General features: G+C 36.9%; 1 protein-coding gene across 1 annotated transcript in view; it reads left to right on the top strand.

Moving 5' to 3' along the window:
- Nucleotides 1-23,630, top strand: part of LOC147410773 (uncharacterized) — a 38,471-nt gene extending 14,841 nt beyond the window's left edge. The window contains 7 exon segments of the mRNA XM_086424937.1: nt 6,564-7,456; nt 7,459-7,596; nt 7,599-7,891; nt 8,365-8,739; nt 8,741-9,137; nt 9,140-10,323; nt 23,463-23,630. Coding sequence (XP_086281063.1) covers nt 6,564-7,456; nt 7,459-7,596; nt 7,599-7,891; nt 8,365-8,739; nt 8,741-9,137; nt 9,140-10,323; nt 23,463-23,630 — 3,448 coding nt within the window.
- Nucleotides 23,631-23,831: the final 201 nt, after the last annotated feature.

Here is a 23,831-nt window from a genome sequence, read left to right as displayed (position 1 = left end):
TCTTGAAAAATCTTTTTCTTATGAAAAATATTTTTTGGAAAACGTTTTTTCTTAGAAAATATTTTTTCTAGAGAATAACACTTTTTCTGGAACACACTTCTTTTGGAAAACATTTTTTTTGGGAAATATTTTGCCTTTGTAAACTATTTTTCTTCTTTGAAAATTTGATTTCTATTTCGGTTTAAATGGCCCGGTCCATCAGGACTGTTGGATCGGGAAGGACTGGGTCATTATTATAAAAGAATGGATTCTTTATTGGGTCGGTGCACCCATTTTGATTTTCAAACATAATATTTTTTATCCTTGAGGACAATCATACACTCTGATCTCACCATTCACATCACTCACATACATTCATAAATCAACGGACTCCATTCAATAAACAACCCGGGAAAACCCACGATAAGTTCGAGTTGTGACCTACTGGGAAGGTTTCTAGACTCTAAGCTTACTACGTGCAATGCATTTTTATCTAGCCACCCTTGCCCAAGCACACCTATATACCTTTCGATACGTGGTGACTTGGTTTGATATACCTTATAGGTGATAATCTAAAACCTCAATTCACTTCTCTGAAACTAAAAACAACCAGTTTGATCTCCAGTTGAGAGGTGGCGCACAATGCTGAGCAAGGGCCCACTTAAATACCTCCCGTCTAGAATAGACGTAGTCTATCCCCCTCGTACAGTAGGGTACAGCGGGGCAAGATTTGTTTAGGCACCGGTTTTGACCAAGAAGTGCAATTGATACACTTAGATTATCTTTTATACCTACGGGTACGAGTCAAGGGTTGTAGCTTTCATAAATGGTTTGGCATCCCACGAGGGGACCGACCACGTACTAGTACTACGTTGGCAATCGGGACATGTGACTGTGTGGCTCACAATAGGTTAAAGGCTCAGGTCGCTCAAGCCTGGGTGCATCAATATACCTTTTAGAATCACCTGATCAGACGGTATTGATGCCCCCAGTTTGATATACCCTAAGGTACGTGACTGGAGTTGTGGTGTTCATGAATGACGTCGCATCTCCGAAGAGACCGGGCCACGCACTAGTGCCACGTTGGCTATATGGGACGTGTAAGTGGGTAAAACAGTAAACGTGCTTGTGGTGTGTGCAAAATAGGGTGGGGTGTGTCCGGGGCCTTTTTCAAACACGTGGGCCCATAGGCCAGATTATGTCATCACATATGGATATCAAATGAATATTGATCAAGAAAATAATCCAAAACCCATCACATCGAAATTAAGATGAAATCAAACCCATCACAAATATATCTGTCAAGATCATGGCAAATCAATTAATGAGCATGGCATATAATAATTGATCAAACAAACATTGCAATAGGCATAATTTTTATAATTTTTAAGGTCTAATAAATGATCACTTTTGGTGGGATCCAAAATAAATCGAGATTCCAATAGATGTTAAATTGATGATAGAATGACAATGGTTGAGATGAGCTCACTCTCAAGAACATTAATGGTGCCAACATTAGATAAATTCAGATTTTCTGTAAATTAGGAAAATACAATCTGAACTTGTATCGATGATATCTAAGGCACCCGATAACGAAATCGAGTGAACTCAAGTTCTAAATTAATCTACTCGATGAGATCTACATTTTATTATAGGTGTCCAGACTTAAGGTCTCACCAGAATGTTCTGTAAAAACGTTTTAACGTTGCTGTCCCAACTTTCATTCAGAAAATATCCAGATTTACAGATTGAACTGCATCGATGATATCTAAGGCTTCCGATAACGAAATTGAGTGAAATCAGATTTTAAATTAATCTACTCGACGAGATTTATATTTTATTAATAGGCTCCCAGACTTAATTCTCACTAAAATTCTCTAAAAAAGTTTTTAACATTGCTGTCCCAACTTTCATTCAGAAATAATTCCAGATTTACAGATGAACTTGCATCGATGATATCTAAGGCTTCCGATAATGAAATTGATTGAACTCAGATTCTAAATCATCTACTCGACGAGATCTATGTTTTTTATTAAAGGCTCCCAGACTTAATTCTCACTAGAATATTCTCTAAAAACGTTTTAATATTTCTGTCCAATCTTCATCTTCCATCATTTTCATAGGTCAATTGTGGAATCTTTTTTATATTATTTAGGGGTCATCAAAAGTGATCCTTAATTGGAAAAAAAAATGCAATACCCAAATCATCTACATCAAACAAAAAATCATAATAAAAAAATAAATAAACTAAATCCAACCAAATAATAAAAAAATCTAGGTCATCTTGGCAATGCTCCCATACTTGGGGTTTTTCAAGTTTGATCCTCAATACTCCCCAGTAGAGTCGTTGATGAGTGTCTCCAAACACTCAATTATAAGCACATTTTCCGGATATTTATCTTGATTTTTGTACCTATTTATCTATATTAGGATAATAATCATGATAAGCCTCAAACCACCACGTTGCATGTTAATTAGGCTTAATTATATATAAATAATTTCATTTACTAGATAAATCTAATTACGTGTGTTTCTTGTGCAGAAAATCAACAATTTGGAATCAAAATCTTAAGGCAAAAGCATTTGGGCCCACTTTGGAATGCCCTAACACTTGGAATGCCCTAATCCTTGGAATGCCCTAATCCTTAACTCATATTCTCCTCTTTTGTCTTTTTGTGCAAAGAAAAGTGGAGGCTACTTTTAGACTCTTCTACACACATTTTTCTCTATAAATAGAGCCTTCATTTCTAGAGAAAGGGTCCCATCTTGGTTCTCTTATCCAAGACTCCTTTAATCTAAGGCTCTTTGCCTATTCTCTTATTTTTTGTATTTTCATTTTCTAGTTATTTTCTTTTGGTTAACTAGTCTTGTAAGAAGTAGAAGAAGAAGAAGTTGTAATTTTCTCCATGAAATGAAGAAAAGTTCTTTCATCTCTTGTCTTCCCTCTCTTGCAATGACATTAGGCTAAGTTCCCCTCCATTGGAGAGTGGAAAAGCCTAGAGCAAGTTCTTGTGTTATTTCTAATTTTATGCCTTTCTTTTATTTAAAATGCTTATGAATTCTCTTTAAGTTTCTTGCACATTTTATTCTTAATATAGATACTTTATGCTTAGATTAGATCAAGATAAAGTATGCTTAAATTAGATAATTTGTAGTAAATTTCTCAAGAAATTCTACTTTGTTTTTGTTCCTTTATTTCATTTTAATTGCAAAACTTTCCGATCTAAGGAGCTAACACCAAGCCCTTATGATTGAGTTATAAAAAGGCTAGAGACTAGAAATTGCTCATTAACATGTTTTAGGTAGATCCACCTCCAATGGTGTTTTAATTCATAAGTTTACTTGCTTTTAATTTCATTTACTTTAGTTTATTTTCTAGCAATTTTACATCTTCTTATAAGTTCAAAAATACAAAGAAAAACAGTTTTAATTCCTTTTAGTTAATTTGAATTTTATCTTCTTAGCTTAGCTCTATTCCTCCTTTCTTCTCTGGGTTCGATCCCCTACTTGCCCCACAAGTAAGGTAAAACTAAGATTATTATTAACTCCGGTGAGAAGAACAACGATAGTCTCATCAGAATTTTGGCGCCGCTGCCGGGGAAAGGTAAAGGTAGTAGTGGTAAGTTTTGATTTAAAATTTATTTTTTTTTTTTTTTATTTTATTTTTTATTTTTTTCTTTTGGTTTCTTTCTATAAGTTCAAGTGTTCTTGAGATTTTAAGAGAGAAGAAAGAAGAAAAAAAACATTAAAAAAAAAAAAAGTCATTCTCGTTTTCTTTTTCACCCTTGACAGCAGAACTTAAACTGACTGTAACTTTCTACTCTCCGATCTCCGATTATCTATTAGTGTATATCGATTTGGGGTAGAACGAAATTTTCTATAAAATGTGACAAGTCAGCAAGATAGCGGTAAGTCAGATTCTGTTTTTGAGTCCATTTACTATCATTTCTGCTAACATTTCTGTTTTGCTTCTTGTAGGTGAACATTTTTTTTTTCTTTTTTTTCTTCTTTTCTTTCAATTTCCTTTAATCTTTAGTTAGGTTTTTTTTTCTGTTTTAGAAACTCTTGTATAGGATTTCTTGTAATTTTTATTAATTATCCAAGAAGGCTTGGATTGTAATAGACTAAGGAAGGACGACGGGTGGACAATACCGTCACGGCTCCTTAGGTTCGCACACCAAAATTGGAGTTGGTGGCCTAAGTCGACTCAAACGTCTTCACCCCGTCTAGCACGGGAGGTAATCCCGAAACACCCACGCCTCTCTTTGCTAGTGGGTTACTCCTTGCCTTTGTATGTTATTTTTCCAATTTGCACACACTTGGAATAGTTAATTAGGTAGTAAAGAGCACCCCTCTCCTAGGGATGGCATGATAAGATAAGGATTGGAAGTCATTACCAATTCCTTGCTCTAATTAGGATAATCAATTCACTAGTCATCCAATCAAATTAATTAAAATCAATTAGACTTGACTATAGGGCCCACGAGCTCAATAGGAGAAATTTCGCTTCAAGTTGTGCCAATTGCGCTTCTTGGTCATTTTTGTATCTAGTAAGATCTTGCCCTTTGAGGGGATAGACTCAGTCTATTCAAGAAAGGAAGGTATTTAAGCGTGCTCTTGCTTATGCATTATGCGCCTCCTCCGATCTGGAGATCCGAATGATTCAAACTTGATTCATAGAACCGAGTTGGAAGGCTAGTTGCGCTATTTCTACCCAGTTAGGAGCTGTCTAGCTTTAGGCAACCTATCTAGGTCCAGTCTTTTCTTTTCGTGATTGTTTGATCGACTGTGTGATTTGTATGCTTGGTAGACGTTCACAAAATAACGTGTTAGAACCATTTGATCCTGAGATCGAACGTACCATCAGTAGGATACGCAAGACACCATCAGTAGTTATGATGGGTGATCGAGAGCGAACTCTCAATGAGCTCTTCGCTCCAGCTTCCGCATCTCCTCCCACATGCATTGTTTTACCATTGAACAATGCACCTCAGTTTGAAATTAGGGCTGCCACCATCAATATGCTCCCTAAGTTCCACGGTTTAGAGCGTGAACAACCTTACACCCATCTTAATCGATTCTTGACTATATGTCAAACTTTTAGAAATCAGAATCTAGATGAGGAGAGTATCAAGCTTATTCTGTTCCCGTTATCCTTGGAAGACCACGCAGCTGCGTGGTTGAACTCCCTAACACCCAATTCCATATCTACCTGGGATGTTCTATCCAAGAAATTTATGGCCAATACTACCCCGTGGCCAAAACTGAGAAAATGAAGGACTCTATTAGAAATTTTAGAGCCCGTCCTGATGATGAATTTTCCCAAACTTGGGAAAGATTCAATGATTTATTGGTCAAATGCCCACACCATGGCATTGACAAAGCACAGTTGGTGCAAAGTTTTTATAGAGGATTAACAATGAATCAACGTACCTTAGTTGAGTCAATGCATAAGGGTCAGTTCATGAACCAGACTCCCAACCAAGCGTATGATTTCCTCGTAGAGTTAGCTGAGAGTGCTCAAAATTGGAGCACTAACCAAGAAGAATTTGATAGAGACGATCCGGTTAGGAAGACAGGCATGTATGAGATGAAGGCAGACCCTGATCTCAAAAATGTCATGTGTAGTCTAGTGAGTGGGATGAATAATCTCACGAAGAAGTTAGATGCCTTTACCATCTCAGCATCCAAACCTCACCTAGACCCTCGTACAATTTCGCAAGTGACTGTCGAACCGAGTTCTTTGTGTGTCATATGCGACGGCAACGACCATTTGGTCGAGTGTTGTCCCACCTTGCCTCAAATCAAAGCTGAACAAGCAAATGCGATTAATGGCTATAGTGCTTTTAGGAAGCCAACTCCAAACTCTTTTAGCCAAACGTATCACCCAGATAATAGGTTCCATCCTAATTTCTCATACAGACAGAATGAACCTATTCAATCTAGTGGTCCGTCAGGTTACAATAGGAGTTTTCCTAGGCAATCTGGTTCTTCCACAAACCAAGCTATTGTTCCTCAAGTCCCTTATCAACCCCAACAATCTACAGATTGCAGAGCCATCATACCAGATCCCATGACCAATTACCAGCAGCCTGCCCAACAACAGTCGTCCTTAGAATCTATGATTGCCGAGTTGATGACAGCAACAGCAGTTCATCCAAACTCAACAGCAAACCCATCAAAATCAAACTCAGATTAACCAGGTCACTGCGCAATCCATAGCTAAGATGGAAGTTCAGTTGGGGCAGTTAGCTCTCTCCTTGAGTGGGAGAGAGAAAGGTCAATTTCCTAGTCAGACTATCCCTAACCCTAGAGGTCAACCTTTGATTCCAAACGGATCGAAAGGTCAATACGAAGTAGGAAGCCATTCTGGAGCTCCACAAGACTCAGTCCAGGCTATCCACACCTTGCGTTCGGGAAAGAAGGTGGACAACAAGGTCCAACCTATTGACACGGGAGAAAAGTCTTAAAAAGGACAAAGTTCAAAAAGAAGCCATAGAGTCTCCAACAGAGAAGAAGAAAGATTTGGAAAATCCTCCTATCATTTTGCCAATTCCAAAAGCTCCATTTCCCCATCGCCTTAGAGATTCTAAAAAAGGTAAGCAGTTTGAGGGTGTCTTAGAAGTCTTCCAAAATGTGCATATCAATATCCCATTCCTAGATGCCATTAAGCAGATACCTTCTTATGCGAAATTCTTAAAGGATTTGACCACAGCTAAAAGGAAAACACCATTTCCTCGGGAAGCTATTATGGCAGCCCAAGCTTCGTCACTCATCCAACAAACGATTGCACCAAAATTTAAGGATCCTGGATGTCCGACAATTTCTATTCATATTGGAAATCAAGTGGTCGAAAAATGTCTCTTAGACTTAGGGGCCAGTGTGAACCTTTTACCATATTCGGTTTATAAACAATTAGGTTTGGGGGTTTTGAAACCCACAGATATCACGTTGAGTCTAGCCGATAGGTCCATAAAAATTCCAAAGGGTATAGTTGAGGACGTGATAGTTAAAGTCAAAGATTTCTATTTTCCTGTTGACTTTGTTGTCTTAGACACAGAGCCAGTCATCAATTCGAACAGTCATATTCCTATCATCTTAGGACGTCCATTCTTAGCCACGTCTGACGCAGTCATTCGTTGTAGAAACGGAATTATGACTTTAGCATTTGGGGATATGAAAGTGAAACTGAACGTCTTCCACAATTTCCAAGGAATTGATGTAGATGATGGTATGGAGGAAGTGAACATGATAGATACGCTAGTCAATCAAACGTATCAAGAATTAGGGTACTCTGATCCCCTAACGAAATGTTTGGCTCACTTTGGCCTTGACTTGGACGTAGAAGAGTCTATAAGCGAAGTCAATGCTTTGCTTGAATCCGTTCCACTCTTAGATTCTGTGCGGTGGCACGCAAAAGCTGAAAGTCTTCCTGTGCGCACATCCAATCTTGTTCCTTCTCATGTCGAGCCTCCAAAATTGAACTCAAGTCTCTTCCAGAGACCTTGAGATATGCATTTCTTGGCAAGAATCAAACCTTGCCTGTGATCATTTCCTCTCACCTCAATGAAGTCCAAGAGGGAAAGTTGTTAGGAGTATTAAGGGAACATCAAGAAGCTATGGTTGGAGCATAGCTGACATCAAGGGAATTAGTCCATCTGTGGTGATGCACCACATTCGTTTAGAGGATTTTGCTAAACCTTCCTTAGAACCTCAGAGACGACTAAATCCTATCATGAAAGACGTGGTTCGGATGGAAGTGATGAAATTGCTAGATGCGGGTATTATCTATCCTATCTCTGACAGTCGTTGGGTGAGTCCTATACAAGTAGTTCCTAAGAAATATGGTATCACTGTGGTAGTGAACCAAGACAATTAATTAATCCCCACTCGAGTCCAAAATGGATGGAGAGTGTGTATGATTATAGGAAACTCAACTCGATGACTCCTAAGGATCATTTCCCCTTACCTTTCATTGATCAAATGTTAGAGCGTCTGGCAGGACATTCTTACTATTGCTTCTTAGATGGTTATTCCGGGTACAACCAGATACCCGTTGCTCCAATCGATCAAGAGAAAACAACTTTCACCTGCCCTTTCGAAACTTTCGCGTATCGTCGCATGCCTTTTGGATTGTGCAATGCACCCGCTACTTTTCAACGGTGCATGATGAGTATATTTTTTCCGACATGCTAGAAAATATCTCGAAGTATTCATGGACGATTTTTCAATTTTTGGATCAAGTTTTGAGGAATGTCTTCATCACTTGACTTTGGTCCTTTTACGTTGCAAAGAGGTCAATCTAGTCCTCAATTGGGAAAAATGCCATTTCATGGTAACATCGGGGATTGTGCTAGGGCACATTGTTTCTGCTAAGGGATTGAGGTAGATAAGGCAAAGGTAGGTCTAATTGAAAAATTACCACCTCCTAGAACGGTCAAAGAAATTAGGTCATTCCTAGGCCATGCGGGTTTTTATCGTAGATTCATTAAAGATTTCGGAAAAATCTCGAAGCCTTTATGTGAGCTATTGGGAAAGGATGTTCCTTTCGACTTTTCAGAGTCATGTCTCTCTGCGTTCAACAAGCTCAAGTCCGAGTTAACCTCGGCACCCATTATTCAACCTCCAAACTGGAGCATTCCATTCGAAGTTATGTGCGACGCTTCAGATTATGCAATAGGCGCTGTTTTGGGTCAGCGAATTGAAAAACAACCTCATGTTATCCAATATGCTAGTAAAACCCTAAACGATGCTCAGCTTTAACTACTCTACAACAGAGAAGGAAATGCTAGCAGTGGTCTATGCCATTGAAAAATTCCGCCCCTACCTCATAGGATCTAAAGTCGTGATCTACACAGACCACGCAGCATTGAAGTACCTTCTATCAAAGAAAGATGCTAAAGCAAGGTTAATCCGTTGGATTCTACTTCTACAAGAGTTTGATCTCGAGATCCGAGATAAAAAAGGGGCAGAAAATGTCGTAGCTGATCACTTGTCTAGGATAGTTAACAAGCCATCCGAGGAATCCTTACCCATCTCTGAATCCTTTCCCGATGAGCAACTTATGCAAATCTCTCAAGCCAATGTTCCATGGTATGCGGACATTGTCAACTACCTAGTTACAGGTCAATTCCCAGTCGAAATGACTAGTCAAGAGAAACTCGTCTTCTGTCAAAAACAAAATGGTATTTCTGGGATGAGCCATACTTATTTAAGTATTGTCCTGATCAAATCATTAGACGTTGTATTCCAACCTGTGAGCAAGTCAGTATCCTAGAGTTTTGCCATAATCATGCCTGCGGAGGGCACTTCAGTGGTAAGAAAACCGCCATGAAAATCCTACAATGCGGTTTTTTCTGGCCTAGTATTTTTCGTGATGCCCACGAGTTTAGCAAATCTTGTGATAGATGTCAGAGATTAGGAAAAATCTCTAAGAGAAATGAAATGCCTCAAAATCCTATACTGATCATCGAAATTTTTGACGTGTGGGGTATAGACTTCATGGGACCTTTTCCTATCTCCCAGGGTTATCAATACATCCTAGTTGCCGTTGACTATGTGTCAAAATGGGTCGAAGCTGTGGCATGTAGAACTAACGATCACAAGGTTGTGATAAAATTCATCAAGGAGACGATTTTTTCAAGATTTGGTACTCCGCGAGCTATCATAAGTGATGGTGGCTCGCATTTTTGCAACAAGATCTTTGCTGCGTTGATGAAGAAATACCTCATAACGCATAAGGTTGCCACACCTTACCACCCACAAACAAGTGGACAAGTGGAGATTTCTAACAGGGAAATAAAGACTATCTTAGAAAAAACAGTCAATCCTTCAAGGAAAGATTGGTCTTTGAGATTGAGTGATTCACTCTGGGCCTATAGGACTGCATTCAAGACACCCATAGGGATGTCTCCCTACCGGTTAGTTTTTGGCAAGGCCTGCCATCTCCCTGTAGAACTAGAACATCGTGCATATTGGGCGATCAAACGCCTCAACTTTGATTTTGATAAAGCCGGTGAGAAGCGAAAGTTACAACTAGACGAGTTAGAAGAGATTAGAAATGACTCGTATGATTGTGCCAAAAGGTACAAAGAGCGTACCAAATTCTTTCACGATAGGCACATTCTTAGGAGGAATTTCATTCCTAATCAAAAAGTTTTGTTGTATGATAATAGACTCCACCTTTTTCCTGGAAAACTTAAGTCTCGATGGACTGGCCCATATATTATCCAAACAGTTTACCCCCATGGTGCTGTTGAAGTCCTTAATCCTAAGGACGGATCCACTTTCAAAGTGAATGGCCAACGTCTCAAACCGTTTCTCGAGTATGTTCCGCAGGAGGAAGTTCTTTTTCTCGATGATCCCGTCTATCAAAATTAACTATGTTTTCGTCTAGCTAAAGACGTTAAACTTAGCGCTTCTGGGAGGCAATCCATGCACTTCAAGGGACATTGTGTTAAATATCAACAGGACTATAAGGTCTTTCTCAGGTGCTATCTAACCCACTTCATTTCATTTTGTCAATTTCAATTTTACCTTTGCATGTATTTGTTGAAATATTGAGGACAATATAATGTTTAAGTTTGGGGGTGTATGGGTTGGATTTCCACTTATTATTTTCTTCTTTTATACAAAAAAAAAAAAAAAAAAAAATTGAAAAATATTTGGTTGGCAACTTTGTTGTATTTTTCTCAAAGTCTTAGCTTGTATCTTTTAAGCACTTAGTGAAAATATTTAATCAGTCTTTCATTGGAAGCTATGATCTGGAGTCCCCATTTATGTTTCTCTTAGGCAAAAATTAGAGCAAAGTTATCTTTTGGTTTATAGTCACTTCTAATAAGGTTACCAAGAGTCTAGATTGTATTAAAAGAGCTTGTTACCTTCTTTCTACCTAGAGTTTAAGGAAAAACTAGGTTTGATGAACTTTGACTTCCTTGTTCAATTGGTTGGTTGATTAGAAGAAAAACAGAACTGGATTGTATACACCTTGTACAGCAACCATTGAATTAGACTGGGTACCTTGAAAAGGGCTGCCTACTTTTCTTAGAAAAATAGTGAAGAAGTAATAAAAAAAAAAAAAAAAAGTTAAAGATCCAAAAGTTTATGTAAAGTTTTAGTAGGGTGAAAGCCATCAAGTGTAAAAATGTGAGTATACTGGAATATCACAGATAAAGCCCCTTAGAGGTATTAAAGTGAATATCCACACTTCTCACTACCCCAGACAGGATGCTAAGTTTAGAATTAAACCCTAAGTTACTCCAGTTATTCTTGAGTAGTTAGAAGGTTGAAACTCATTTTGAGAAATCGAATCTCTTAAATTTCTAAGTTAGAATCACTATCGCTCAAAGGTCAATTTAAGTCTAAGTTTTGTCGTAGAGAAATAAGGGTTGGGACTCTATACCAAGCAGTACTTCTAATTGATTGACAAAAAAAAAAAAAAGACTTGTGCTTTTCAATATAAGTTTTGATTTTGACTATTTTTACTTCAAAGTTGTTTTCAAATTTTGTGGGTATATTTTCTGCAAACCCTCACGAGTCAAACTCGTCCACTAGGGGTAACCTAGCGGTTCAAGGGCTTGCTGCATTCGCTAAATGCAGTCGAGGTGCCTGCGAAAGTGGCAGTTTTTTCTAGGGACTAGAAAAAGGTAAGTTTGGGGGTGTGATGAGTGTCTCCAAACACTCAATTATACGCACATTTTCCGGATATTTATCTTGATTTTTGTACCTATTTCTCTATATTAAGATAATAATCATGATAAGCCTCAAACCACCACGTTGCATGTTAATTAGGCTTAATTATATAAATAAATTCATTTACTAGATAAATCTAATTACGTGTGTTTCTTGTGCAGAAAATCAACAATTTGGAATCAAAATCTCAAGGCAAAAGCATTTGGGCCCACTTTGGAATGCCCTAACACTTTGGAATGCCCTAATCCTTAACTCATATTCTCCTCTTTTGTCTTTTTGTGCAAAGAAAAGTGGAGGCTACTTTTAGACTCTTCTACACACATTTTTCTCTATAAATAGAGCCTTCATTTCTAGAGAAAGGGTCCCATCTTGGTTCTCTATCCAAGACTCCTTTAATCTAAGGCTCTTTGCCTATTCTCTTATTTTTTGTATTTTCATTTTCTAGTTATTTTCTTTTGGTTAACTAGTCTTGTAAGAAGTAGAAGAAGAAGAAGTTGTAATTTTCTCCATGAAATGAAGAAAAGTTCTTTCATCTCTTGTCTTCCCTCTCTTGCAATGACATTAGGCTAAGTTCCCCTCCATTGGAGAGTGGAAAAGCCTAGAGCAAGTTCTTGTGTTATTTCTAATTTTATGCCTTTCTTTTATTTAAAATGCTTATGAATTCTCTTTAAGTTTCTTGCACATTTTATTCTTAATATAGATACTTTATGCTTAGATTAGATCAAGATAAAGTATGCTTAAATTAGATAATTTGTAGTAAGAAGTTTCAAGAAATTCTACTTTGTTTTTGTTTCTTTTTATTTCATTTTAATTGCAAAACTTTCCGATCTAAGGAGCTAACACCAAGCCCTTATGATTGAGTTATAAAAAGGCTAGAGACTAGAAATTGCTCATTAACATGTTTTAGGTAGATCCACCTCCAATGGTGTTTTAATTATAAGTTTACTTGCTTTTAATTTCATTTACTTTAGTTTATTTTCTAGCAATTTTACATCTTCTTATAAGTTCAAAAATACAAAGAAAAACAGTTTTAATTCCTTTTAGTTAATTTGAATTTTATCTTCTTAGCTTAGCTCTATTCCTCCTTTCTCTTGGGTTCGATCCCCTACTTGCCCCACAAGTAAGGTACAACTAAGATTATTATTAACTCCGGTGAGAAGAACAACGATAGTCTCATCAGTCGTCACTGAAAGCGCCCTCGATCCGCGGGGTGCACGGATCCGCTTTTGACCCTTGAGGTTTGGGAGTCACCACCTAGTTATTGTGGTCTAGGAACCAAACTGACTCTAAAATGGATAAAAACTACCTACTACAGAAAATCTGAATCCGGGGATCATTTTACGGGTTGGAAGGTGTTAGCACCAACCCCGCCCGGCCATTGCCGGCTCTACTTATCCCAAATAAATCTACATTGCTAATGACAAACCTAGATAAAAAACTTAAAAAAAACTTACCTTCGATCTGCAAAAGTTTTATTCCTTCAGATCTTGTGAAACGGCTCTTGTATCGTATTCCTTACTTCGTTCTATCTCCGAATCTGATTTCTGATCTTTGAGGTAAAGTATATCCGTTCTAGATCTGGGTGCTTCGAATTGTTGTGGATTTTTGGGATGTTTTTGGGAGGTTTTTAAGTATTTTTAGGCTAAAATCGGAGAGGGGTGTTAGGGAAGGAGTTGAGGCTCCAAAATTAAGGTTTTGGAGAGGTTGTGGAGGCTTCTTCACCTACTTTTTCTGGGTTTTTTCTTTGATACGAAATAGGGTGTGGAGGCTCCTATTTATAAAGTTTTAGAAGCATTAGGGTTTGATTAGGGTTTCTTTTAGGGTTTTGACTTAGTCTTTAGGGTTTTAACTTTAGTCTTATGAGATTGATTTGATTAGTTTAGATTAGGGTTTTGATTTAGGGTTTTGACCTTGGTCTTATGAGATTGACTTGATTAGATTAGGGTTTTGATTTAGGGTTTTGACCTTAGTCTTATGAGATTGACTCGATTAGTTTAGATTAGGGTTTTGATTTAGGGTTTTGACTTTAGTCTTATGAGATTGACTTTAATACTTGACTGTAATCTTACTTAATTGACTTTAATTTTGACTTTGGTCTTATTTGATTGACTTTAGTATCTTGACTTTAGTCTTGCTTGGTTGACTTTAAATTTTTGGAGAACCCCCCTGTATTATATCTTTGATTCTTTGGACCCCCAAATGGAGGGGTCCTTAAAGAAATATCTTGCGAACCATCAACAATTTTTCTTGAAAGCCTGATTGATCAATTTTTTGGTTTAAATTTTATAATTAATTTTATTAATGTTTCACTTTACATTATTTAATGATTTATTTATTAATTTCGAAATATTTAATTACTAAAATTGTGAAATTACCATTTTGCCCTCAGAGAGGATTTTTTACGTTTTAAGTCGTTTTTCAATGTTCCAGGATGTTTTGGAATCAGTTTTTCATAAGGAATTCAATGGGAATATTGGTTTTTGTGATTTATGAAGTTTTTTTGTATGAAATGGTCGTGAACTTTATGAGGGGTATTTTAGTAATTTTGTCAAATTTTGTGAAAATTGGCGAAGTGTTTACTTGGTTTCGATTTGTTGTTTATGTGTTTGAGTGGATTTTCTTAAGCGTAATGCAGGCTCTAGGGCTGTTTTGATGTTAGGGGTATTTTGGTAATTTAATCATTTTTAGTGATTTTTATCGTGAAGCTTCTTTTTGGTTTGCAAGATGATGATTTCTATGTTTCTGGGGTCATATTTTCCTAGCGTAGCGTGGTTTCTAAGTTTTGTCAGTTCGAGATACCTCATCCGGATTTCTGAAACATATCTGGTAACAAAATAAAGCATTGGAATAGACATCCATCATTGGGAACCTTTGCGATCGGGTTGACGACTTGATTAATCAGGCGGATGCAAAAATGGGGTGTCTACAGATGCACCTCTTTTGTAGAGGATTGAAACAAACTAGATAGCAAATCTATTTTGGTAGACAGTTCGATATCCGAATGCCAGAGCTAGTGACAGTTCATTTTGCAGCCTGATTTAACAATTCGTCGGGGCGTTGGGATCCTTAAGCGTAAAACTCTCCCCGAGCTAGAAAAATGTCAGGTCCTTGAGCGCGAGCTCTCACTGGCAGTGTCAGATCCTTGAATTTTAGAAAATTCTCCTTGACTGATGTAACAACTGTGCAAGTGTGTGGGCTCAAAATCTGAGATAGATTTCAAAGAGTTTGAATTGGAAATGAGTCAAAAATGAAGTAAATTTAAATTGAGCATAAATCCAAGAAAACCCTTGGTGGCATCTGAGCATAATTTCGAGAAAACCCTCGGCGGTAACTGAGCATAGTTCCGAGAAAACCCTCGGCGGCAACTGGGCAGAATTCCAAGAAAACCCTTGGCGGCATCTGAGCATAGTTCCGACAAAACCCTCGGCAGCATCTGAGCATAATTGCAAGAAACCCTTGGCGACATCTGAGCATAGTTCCGAGAAAACCCTCGGCGGCATCTGAGCATAATTCCAAGAAAACCCTTGGCGGCATCTGAGCATAGTTCCGAGAAAACCCTCGGCGGCATCTGAGCATAAATCCAAGAAAATCCTTGGCGGCATCTGAGCATAGTTCCGAGAAAACCCTCGGCGGCATCTGGCTGAGTAAAACTGAAAATGAAGGAATAAATTTGGGAAAGAATGATTGAAAATGAAATCTGGAAAAGAGGGGTTGAATCCGGGAATGAATAGATCTAGGACAGAATATATGCCCTATCTCCTATGTGAGATCTAAAATGCATGTGTTTGTACCCCAAGGTTTTATCCAAAAGTTTTATAAATTTAAAACCTGAGTTTGAACCTCAAGAGTTTTCCGAAAAACTACTATCAAGAGGGTAACCTTAAGTTTGGAGTTCTCATTATCTTTTAGGATTAACATTGCTCAAAAACAAAATGTCCCTAGTTTGACAATAAACATGGCATTGAACATATCATTAAAAAATGCCCCTAGTATAAGGGGGGGAATTACATATTTAGAGGAAAAAGAAAAATGCCCCTTGTATGAAGGTTTGAAATATTTGATTACCACAAGCGCAATAAAGATCCAACTTTTAATTTTGATTAATTTTATTGAAGATTTTAAGTCAGGTTCAAGAGAACAAAATATTTCTTTTTGAGACTCATCATAGAATTCACCCTTCTCTCCATTGGTTCACTTGGGGAAGTAAGAATTTTCAGATCGATCGTAGACAAGATACTTGTGGCTTCTGAATCTATGCCTGGTTTAAGCTGAGTATTGAACTTGATTATTCAGCTCGAACAGCTCTCAGCTTGGGATTTTTTTTTATATTGCTCTAACTTTTGCCTAGATCGCCTTTTCAGGTTTTCAATCTATCGAGCTTGCTCTAACTTTTGCCTAGATCTCCTTTTCAGGTTTTCGATTTAGCGAGCTTTTTCTTTTTTCTTGGCTCTGATTGTTGCCAAAGTTGTCCTTTCAGATTTTCAACTTTGCGAGCTTGCCTTAATTTTTGCCTAAGTTGCCCTTTTCGGGTTTTCAACTTAGCAGGCTTCATCATTTTTTTATCTTTTTCTTCTCTTCTGAACTTCTGGAGTTGCTGTCTGATCATGCTTTGCTGTCTTCCTTGACTTTTCGTACGGTACTTAGAAGGACTTTTATAGGTAAGCTTAGGACTGGGTGTAAAAAGAAAGGGATTTTGAGGCTCAAAAACCCAAATGCCCCTTGTGTGGCATTTCCTTTTAAATTATTTCTTTTTCCTTAATTTTTCTTCCCCATTTTGGATTTTTTTTTCTTTTAAAATTTTTTATTGTGTGGGGAAATAGATTTTTTTATTTTATTTTGATGTGGTCGGGCCTAAAGTAACTTCTCAGGTTGCCTACGTACCCCAGAATTTTGGGATCAGACCAAAACGTAGTTCGAATTTTTCCCTCCCTTGGGTTAGGTAATCAGGCTAAGAAGTAAAAGGCATAATTTTTCTCTTTTTGAACAGGCTGCAAAGGGGTTGAGGAAGGAGATAGTGAACTAGGTAGTAGGAAAATTGATTCGGTCAAAAATGGCCTCCTTAAATGTAGTACCGTTTGATTTGGTCAAGGTTAGTTGGTTCTGGTAACTCGATTCTATCATGATCTTGAAGCCTGACAACTTTTCCTGGTAATATTTCCTTGACGATGAACGGACCTCCCCAATTAGGTTTGAACTTCCCTCTAGGGTCAAAGATAAGTGCTCGATTTTCTTTGAAATCTGATGGTTTTCCAAAGTAATGTTTTCTTGCTGATAGATGAATTTCTCCAATTAAGTTCAGACTTCCTACTACGGTCGAGGAGGAGTACTTAGTTTTCTTTGAAGTCTGATGGTTAAATCCTTGACTTGTAAGTAGCAAACTTTAACCTTCTTGTCAAACGTGCGAGCGATTCTTCTTTGATAAGTTTGCACCCAAAGTTGTTTTTCTTCAATAAAGTTTAACTCCTCGTACCCAATGACGAGTCTAGTCTGTTTCTAGCAATTGACTTTCCTTGAAGGCCTTGAGATACGGGATTTACATTTCAACTGGTAAGATTGCTTCCATATCATACACTAGAAAGTAGGGAATAGCTCTAGTGGAAGATTGTATTGAAGTATGATATGCCCCTAGTGTGAATGGTAACTTCTCTAACTAATCCTGGTGTGAATGACACATTTCCTTGATGATTATCTTGAAACTCTTACGAACTGCTTCAACTACTCCATTAATCTGATGACGGTAGGGGGATGATCTGCAATGCCGGATCTTGAACGTTGTACACAGAATAATGACTTATGCTTTGAAATACGACCCATTATCAGAGATCAGTTCAAAAGGTATCCCCATATCGACTGATAATATGTGATCTGCAACTCAAGATGTAGTGAGGATAGCACTGATACATTTTTATAACATCTTCTTTGATTCCATTGATATAGACGAGTATCCATTCCATGTTGAACAACACCCAAGCTTGTACCTAGCATACCCTCATATGATCACACAAACAAGTCTTTTGAAATTTCTGAGTCAATTCATTATCCCCTTGTGTTCCTCTAGGGATAAGATGGTTTCTATTTAAATCTCTTTAGGAATTATTTTTTGTTTTGAGGTCAAAGACCTTTCCTTTCTCGATTAAAGATTGAGCCCGACTCTTATCTTCTTTTTCAGAAAAAAAAATCTATTAGTTAATTCGTTAATGCGCTCGAGGTATTCAAAAATTTCCTTTATCCAATCAATTTCAAATGGGGCAACAGACACCTCTATAGACTCGACGAACTAACTTGACTTAACAGGAAAGAGTAGACTCAATCTAAGGAAGACATGACCTTGCTGGAAAAAAAGACTCGAGCTAACCCAAATGACTCATGAAAACTCAAGACAAGAACCCATACGAGTTTGATTAGGACTGAGGACTAAGATATTGTTTACAACCGGTAGGATTGAAACACTATGATCTTCAAAGAACAACTGGATGATGTTGAGAAATTTTGAGGTCATTTCTGACTGTTGACTTGATATTGATGTTTACTCTAACTGACCAGATTTACAACCCTAGCTGGACGATGGATGATTGAGCTTAGATACAATGGTAACCCGTAAAACCTCTTTGAAGGTGAATTTAACCAATTTCAGTGTCACACCCTTGATAACATTTTAAATGAACCTTGAGATTTTATTAAATTTTGTGCACCAATCCATTAAACAATTCATCCATTCAATGATTATTCAAAAGGAAAATAATTTTATTGCACTCTTGAAAATAATGTTTTTATTGAATAACAATTTTCACAATTCTGATTATTTTTTGCAATCATTTTCTTTTTAGAAAAACATATTTTGATAATTTTACAAGGTATGCAAAAAATAGATTTTTGGAAAAAAACATATTTCAAAAATTTCCATGCACAAATAGATCTTTTGTAAATCATTTTTCCTTCATTTTCTTTTCTTTCAGAAAACATTTTCTTCTAGAAAATATTTTTTCTCTGAAAAATAGTTTGTTATTTAGAAAACATTTTCTCTTGGAAAATCTTGTTCTTATGGAAAATATTTTTTGGAAAACACTTTTTCTTAGAAAACATTATTTTTTAGAGAATCACACTTTTTCTAGAAAACACTTATTTTAGAAAACACTTTTTCTAGAAAATACTTTCCCTTCGTAAATCATTTTTCTTCTTTGAAAATTTGATTTCCATTTTGGCTTAAATGGCCCGGTCCATCATGATTGTTGGATCGGGATGGACTGGGTCATTATTGTAAAAGCATGGATTCTTTATTGGGTCGGTGCACCCATTTTAATTTTCAAAAATAAAATTTTTGATCCTTGAGGACAACCATATACTTTGATCTCATCATTCACAACACTCGCATACATTCATCAATCAACATGTTCCAATCAATAAACAACCCGGGAACACCCACAATAAGTTCGAGTCGTGACCTACTAGGAAGGTTTCTAGACTCTAAGCTTACTACGTGCAATGCATTTTTATCTGGCCACCCTTGCCCAAGCACACCTATATACCTTTCGATACGTGGTGACTTGGTTTGATATACCGTATAGGTGATAATCTAAAACCTCAATTCACTTCTCTGAAGTTAAAAACAGCCAGTTTGATCTTCAGTTGAGAGGTGGCGCACAATGCTAAGCAAGGGCCCACTTAAATACCTTTCGTTTAAAATAGACGTAGTCTATCCCCCTCGTACAGTAGGGTACAGCGGGGCAAGATCTTGCTTAGGCACCAGTTTTGACTAAGAAGTACAATTGATATACTTAGATTATCTTTTATACCTACGGGTACGAGTCAAAAGTTGTAGCTTTCATAAATGGTTTGGCATCCCACGAGGAGACCGACCACGTACTAGTACTACGTTGGCAATCGGGACGTGTGAGTGTGTGGCTCACAATAGGTCAAAGGCTCAGGTCGCTCCAGCCTGGGTGCATCAATACATCTCTCAGAATCATCTGATCAGACGGTATTGATGCCCCAGTTTGATATACCCTAAGGTACGTGACTGGAGTTGTGGTTTTCATGAATGACATCGCATCTCCGAAGAGATCGGGTCAAGCACTAGTGCCACGTTGGCTATATAGGACGTGTAAGTGTGCAAAACAGTAAACGTGCATGTGGTATGTGCAAAATAGGGTGGGGTGTGCCCGGGGCCTTTTTCAAACACATGGGCCCATGGGCCAAATTATGTCATCACATATGGATATCAAATGAATATTGATCAAGAAAATAATACAAAACCCATCACAGCGAAATTAAGATGAAAGCAAACACATCACAAATATATCTGTCAAGATCATGGTAAATCAATTAATGAGCATGGCATATAATAATTGATCAAACAAACATTGCAATAGGCATAATTTTTATAATTTTTAAGGTCCAATCAATGATCACTTTTGAGTGATCCAAAATAAATCGAGATTCAAATAGATGTTACATTGATGATAGAATGACAATGGTTGAGATGAGCTCACTCTCAGGAACATTAATTGTGCCAACATTAGATAAATTCGGATTTTCTGTGAATTAGGAAAATACAATCCGAACTTGCATCGATGATATCTAAGGCTCCCGATAACAAAATCGAGTGAACTCAAGTTCTAAATTAATCTACTCGATGAGATCTACATTTTATTAATAGGTGCCTAGACTTAGTTCTCTCTAGAATATTCTGTAAAAACGTTTTAACATTGTTGTCCCAACCTTCATTCAGAAACAATTCCAGATTTACAGATTGAACTTCCATCGATGATATCTAAGGCTTCTGATAACGAAATTGAGTGAAATCAAGTTCTAAATTAATCTACTAGATGAGATCTACATTTTATTAATAGGTTCCCAGACTTAATTCTCACTAGAATATTCTGTAAAAATGTTTTAACATTGCTGTCCCAACCTTCATTCAGCAACAATTCCAGATTTACAGATTGAACTTACATCGATGATATCTAAGGCTTCTGATAATGAAATTGAGTAAACTCAGGTTCTAAATTAATCTACTCGATGAGATCTACATTTTATTAAGACATTCCCAGACTTAATTCTAACTAAAATATTATATAAAGACGTTTTAACATTACTGTCCCAACCTTCATCATTCCATCATTTTCATATGTCAATTTGAATCTTTCATTATTTAGGGGTCATCAAAAAGTGATCCTTAATTGAAAAAAAAATGCAATATCCAAAATCATCTACAATCAAGTCACAAAAATAAATAAATAGAAAAAATAAATAAAATAAATCGAACTAAATAATAAAAAAAAACTAGGTCATCTTGGCAATGCTCCCATACTTGGGATTTTTCAAGTTTGATCCTCAATAGTCCCCAGTGGAGTCGGCACTGAAAGCGCCCTCGATCCGCGGGGTACGCGTATCCGCTTTTGACCCTTGAGGTTTTGGAGTCGCCACCTAGTTATTATGGTCTAGGAACCAAACTGACTCTAAAATGGATAATGAACTAATCTTCTACAGAAAATCTGAATCCGGGGATCATGTTACGGGGTTGGAAGGTGTTAGGCCCCAACCCCGCCCGACCATTGCCGGTCTCTACTTATCCCAAATAAATCTAGATCGCTAATGACAAACCTAGATTAAAAAATAATGAAAAATCTTACCTTCGATCTGCAAAAGTGTTATTCCCTCAGATCTGGTGAAAACGGCTCCTTGTACCGTATTCCTTAGTTCGTTTTATCTCCGGATCTGATTCTTGATATCCGAGGTAAGGTATCTCCTTCTTGGATCTAGGTGCTTCGAATTTATTGTAGATTTTTGGGATATTTTTGAGAGGTTTTTGGGTGTTTTTTAGGCTAAAATCGGAGTAGGGGTGTTAGGGAAGGAGTTGGGGCTCCAAAATTAAGGTTTTGGAGAGGTTGTGGAGGCTCCTATTTATAAAGTTTTTAGAAGCATTAGGATTTGATTAGGGTTTCTTTTAGAGTTTTAATTAGGGTTTAGACTTTGATCTCATGAGATGGACTTAGTCTTTAGGGTTTTGACTTAGGGTTTTGACTTTAGTCTTATGAGATTGATTTGATTAGTTTAGATTAGGGTTTTGATTTAGGGTTTTGACTTTAGTCTTATGAGATTGACTTTAATACTTGACTTTAATCTTACTTAATTGACTTTAATTTTGACTTTAGTCTTATTTGATTGACTTTAATATCTTGACTTTAGTCTTGCTTGATTGACTTTAAATTTTTGGAGAACCCCCCTCTATTATATCTTTAATTCTTTGGACCCCCAAATGGAGGGGTCCTTAAAGAAATATCTTGCGAACCCTCAACAATTTTTCTTGAAAGCCTGATTCATCAATTTTTTGATTTAAATTTTATAATTAATTTAATTAATGTTTCACTTTACATTATTTAATGATTTATTTATTAATTTTGAAAATTTTAATTATTAAAATTGTGAAATTACCATTTTGCCATCGGAGAGGATTTTTTACGTTTTAAGTCATTTTTCCATGTTCCAAGATGTTTTGGAATCAATTTTTCACAAGGAATTCAATGGGAATGTTGGTTTTTGTCATTTATGAAGTTTTTTGTATGAAATGGTCGTGAACTTTATGAGGGGTATTTTCGTAATTTTGTCAAATTTTGTGAAAATTGGCGAAGTGGTTTACTTGGTTTCGATTTGTTGTTTTATGTGTTTGAGTGAGTTTTCCTAAGCTTAATGCAGGCTCTAGGGTTGTTTTTATGTTAGGGGTATTTTGGTAAGTTAGTCATTTTTAGTGATTTTTATCGTGAAGCTTCTTTTTGGGTCTGCAAGATGATGATTTCTATGTTCCTGGGGTCGTATTTTCCTAGTGTAGCGTGGTTTCTAAGTTTTGTCAGTTCGAGATACCTCATCCGGATTTCTGAAACATATCTGGTAACAAAATAAAGCATTGGAATAAACATCCATCATTGGGAACCTTTGCAATCGGGTTGACGACTTGATTAATCAGGCGGGTGCAAAAATGGGGTGTCTACAGAGGGATACAAGTTTGAAGAAAAGTGTTCTTCATTTATTTATTTTGTTTTGTATTATTAAAAAAAAAAGAATTTGATGGTAGTAGTGGTGAAAGTGTGCGCAAGTGTTATAGCACAAAAGAAAGAAGGGAAAGTATGAAAAGTGAAGTTGTGATGTTAGTATTCTTAAGCTCTTTAGAATGTTACATTTTGTTCGGTTGTGAGTATTCTCATTCTTTGAATTATCCTATCCATTCTTTTTGAGCCAATACCTAAACCTAACATTACAAGCTTAATTAAGACCTTTTGATCCGAGGTGGCATGATGAGTTTACATTAGTGGAGAGTGACAAGAAAGCCAAGCTTATGAGATTTGATCTTTCATTACTATTTCGAGGTCAAATTTGTTTGCATTGTTTTTATAAAATTATCCGGGTGGTAGAATTGATTGTTTTAAAGATTGCTTACGTGGATTTTTCAGAGGATTGATGATTTGAATGGGATGAAAGTTTGGGTGATTTTTCTAGCTTTTGTAATGTATAATAAATTCTTGACGCTTTATGTTATCAGTGATTTTTGAGACACTATTGTGAATTGTGCTTGTTAAATGAATCTTGTTCTTGAAAGTTGAAGAATCTGAAGTTAGTTTTGATTCAGTTTGCTTTAGGTTAGGTTTATTTCTGTTTTTGCTCGAGGACTAGCAAATGTTAAGTTTGGGGGAATTTGATAAGTCGGTTTGTAACTACTTATACTATGTAATTTTACTTAACATTTTGCTAATTTGAGAGTGATTTTATTTAGTTATCGTTCTTTTTTATTGTTTTAGGTAATAAATGGTCAAAAATACGAAAAGGAAGCAAGTCGGGGTGAAATCGGAGGAAAAGATGAAGTTTCGAAGAATGGAGTACAAAAGGTAGAGGCTGCTGCAGCAGTGGATACATGTCCGTCGCAGTGCTCGTATTTAAATCAACAAAAGCCCCAAGACAGAAGCTAGCCGCCGCAGCGGTGGGTACATTCCTGCCGCGACACGCGGCGCGATCCCGTTTTCTGCACTTCGTCTCGTGTTGTAATTATATCGTTTAGATCTGACTTAAAGGGGATTGAACCCTAATTGTATTCATAACGTATGGAGGCTATAAGTAGTTGAGTTTTTAGGGTTTATTGAGATATTGGAGGCTATAAAAGAAGGGGGATA

Source organism: Akebia trifoliata, chromosome 1 (genome assembly GCF_017979445.1).
Source record: "Akebia trifoliata isolate Shusen 1 chromosome 1, ASM1797944v1, whole genome shotgun sequence".
NCBI classification, from domain to species: domain Eukaryota; kingdom Viridiplantae; phylum Streptophyta; class Magnoliopsida; order Ranunculales; family Lardizabalaceae; genus Akebia; species Akebia trifoliata.
This window is presented reverse-complemented; position numbering and strand designations above follow the sequence as displayed.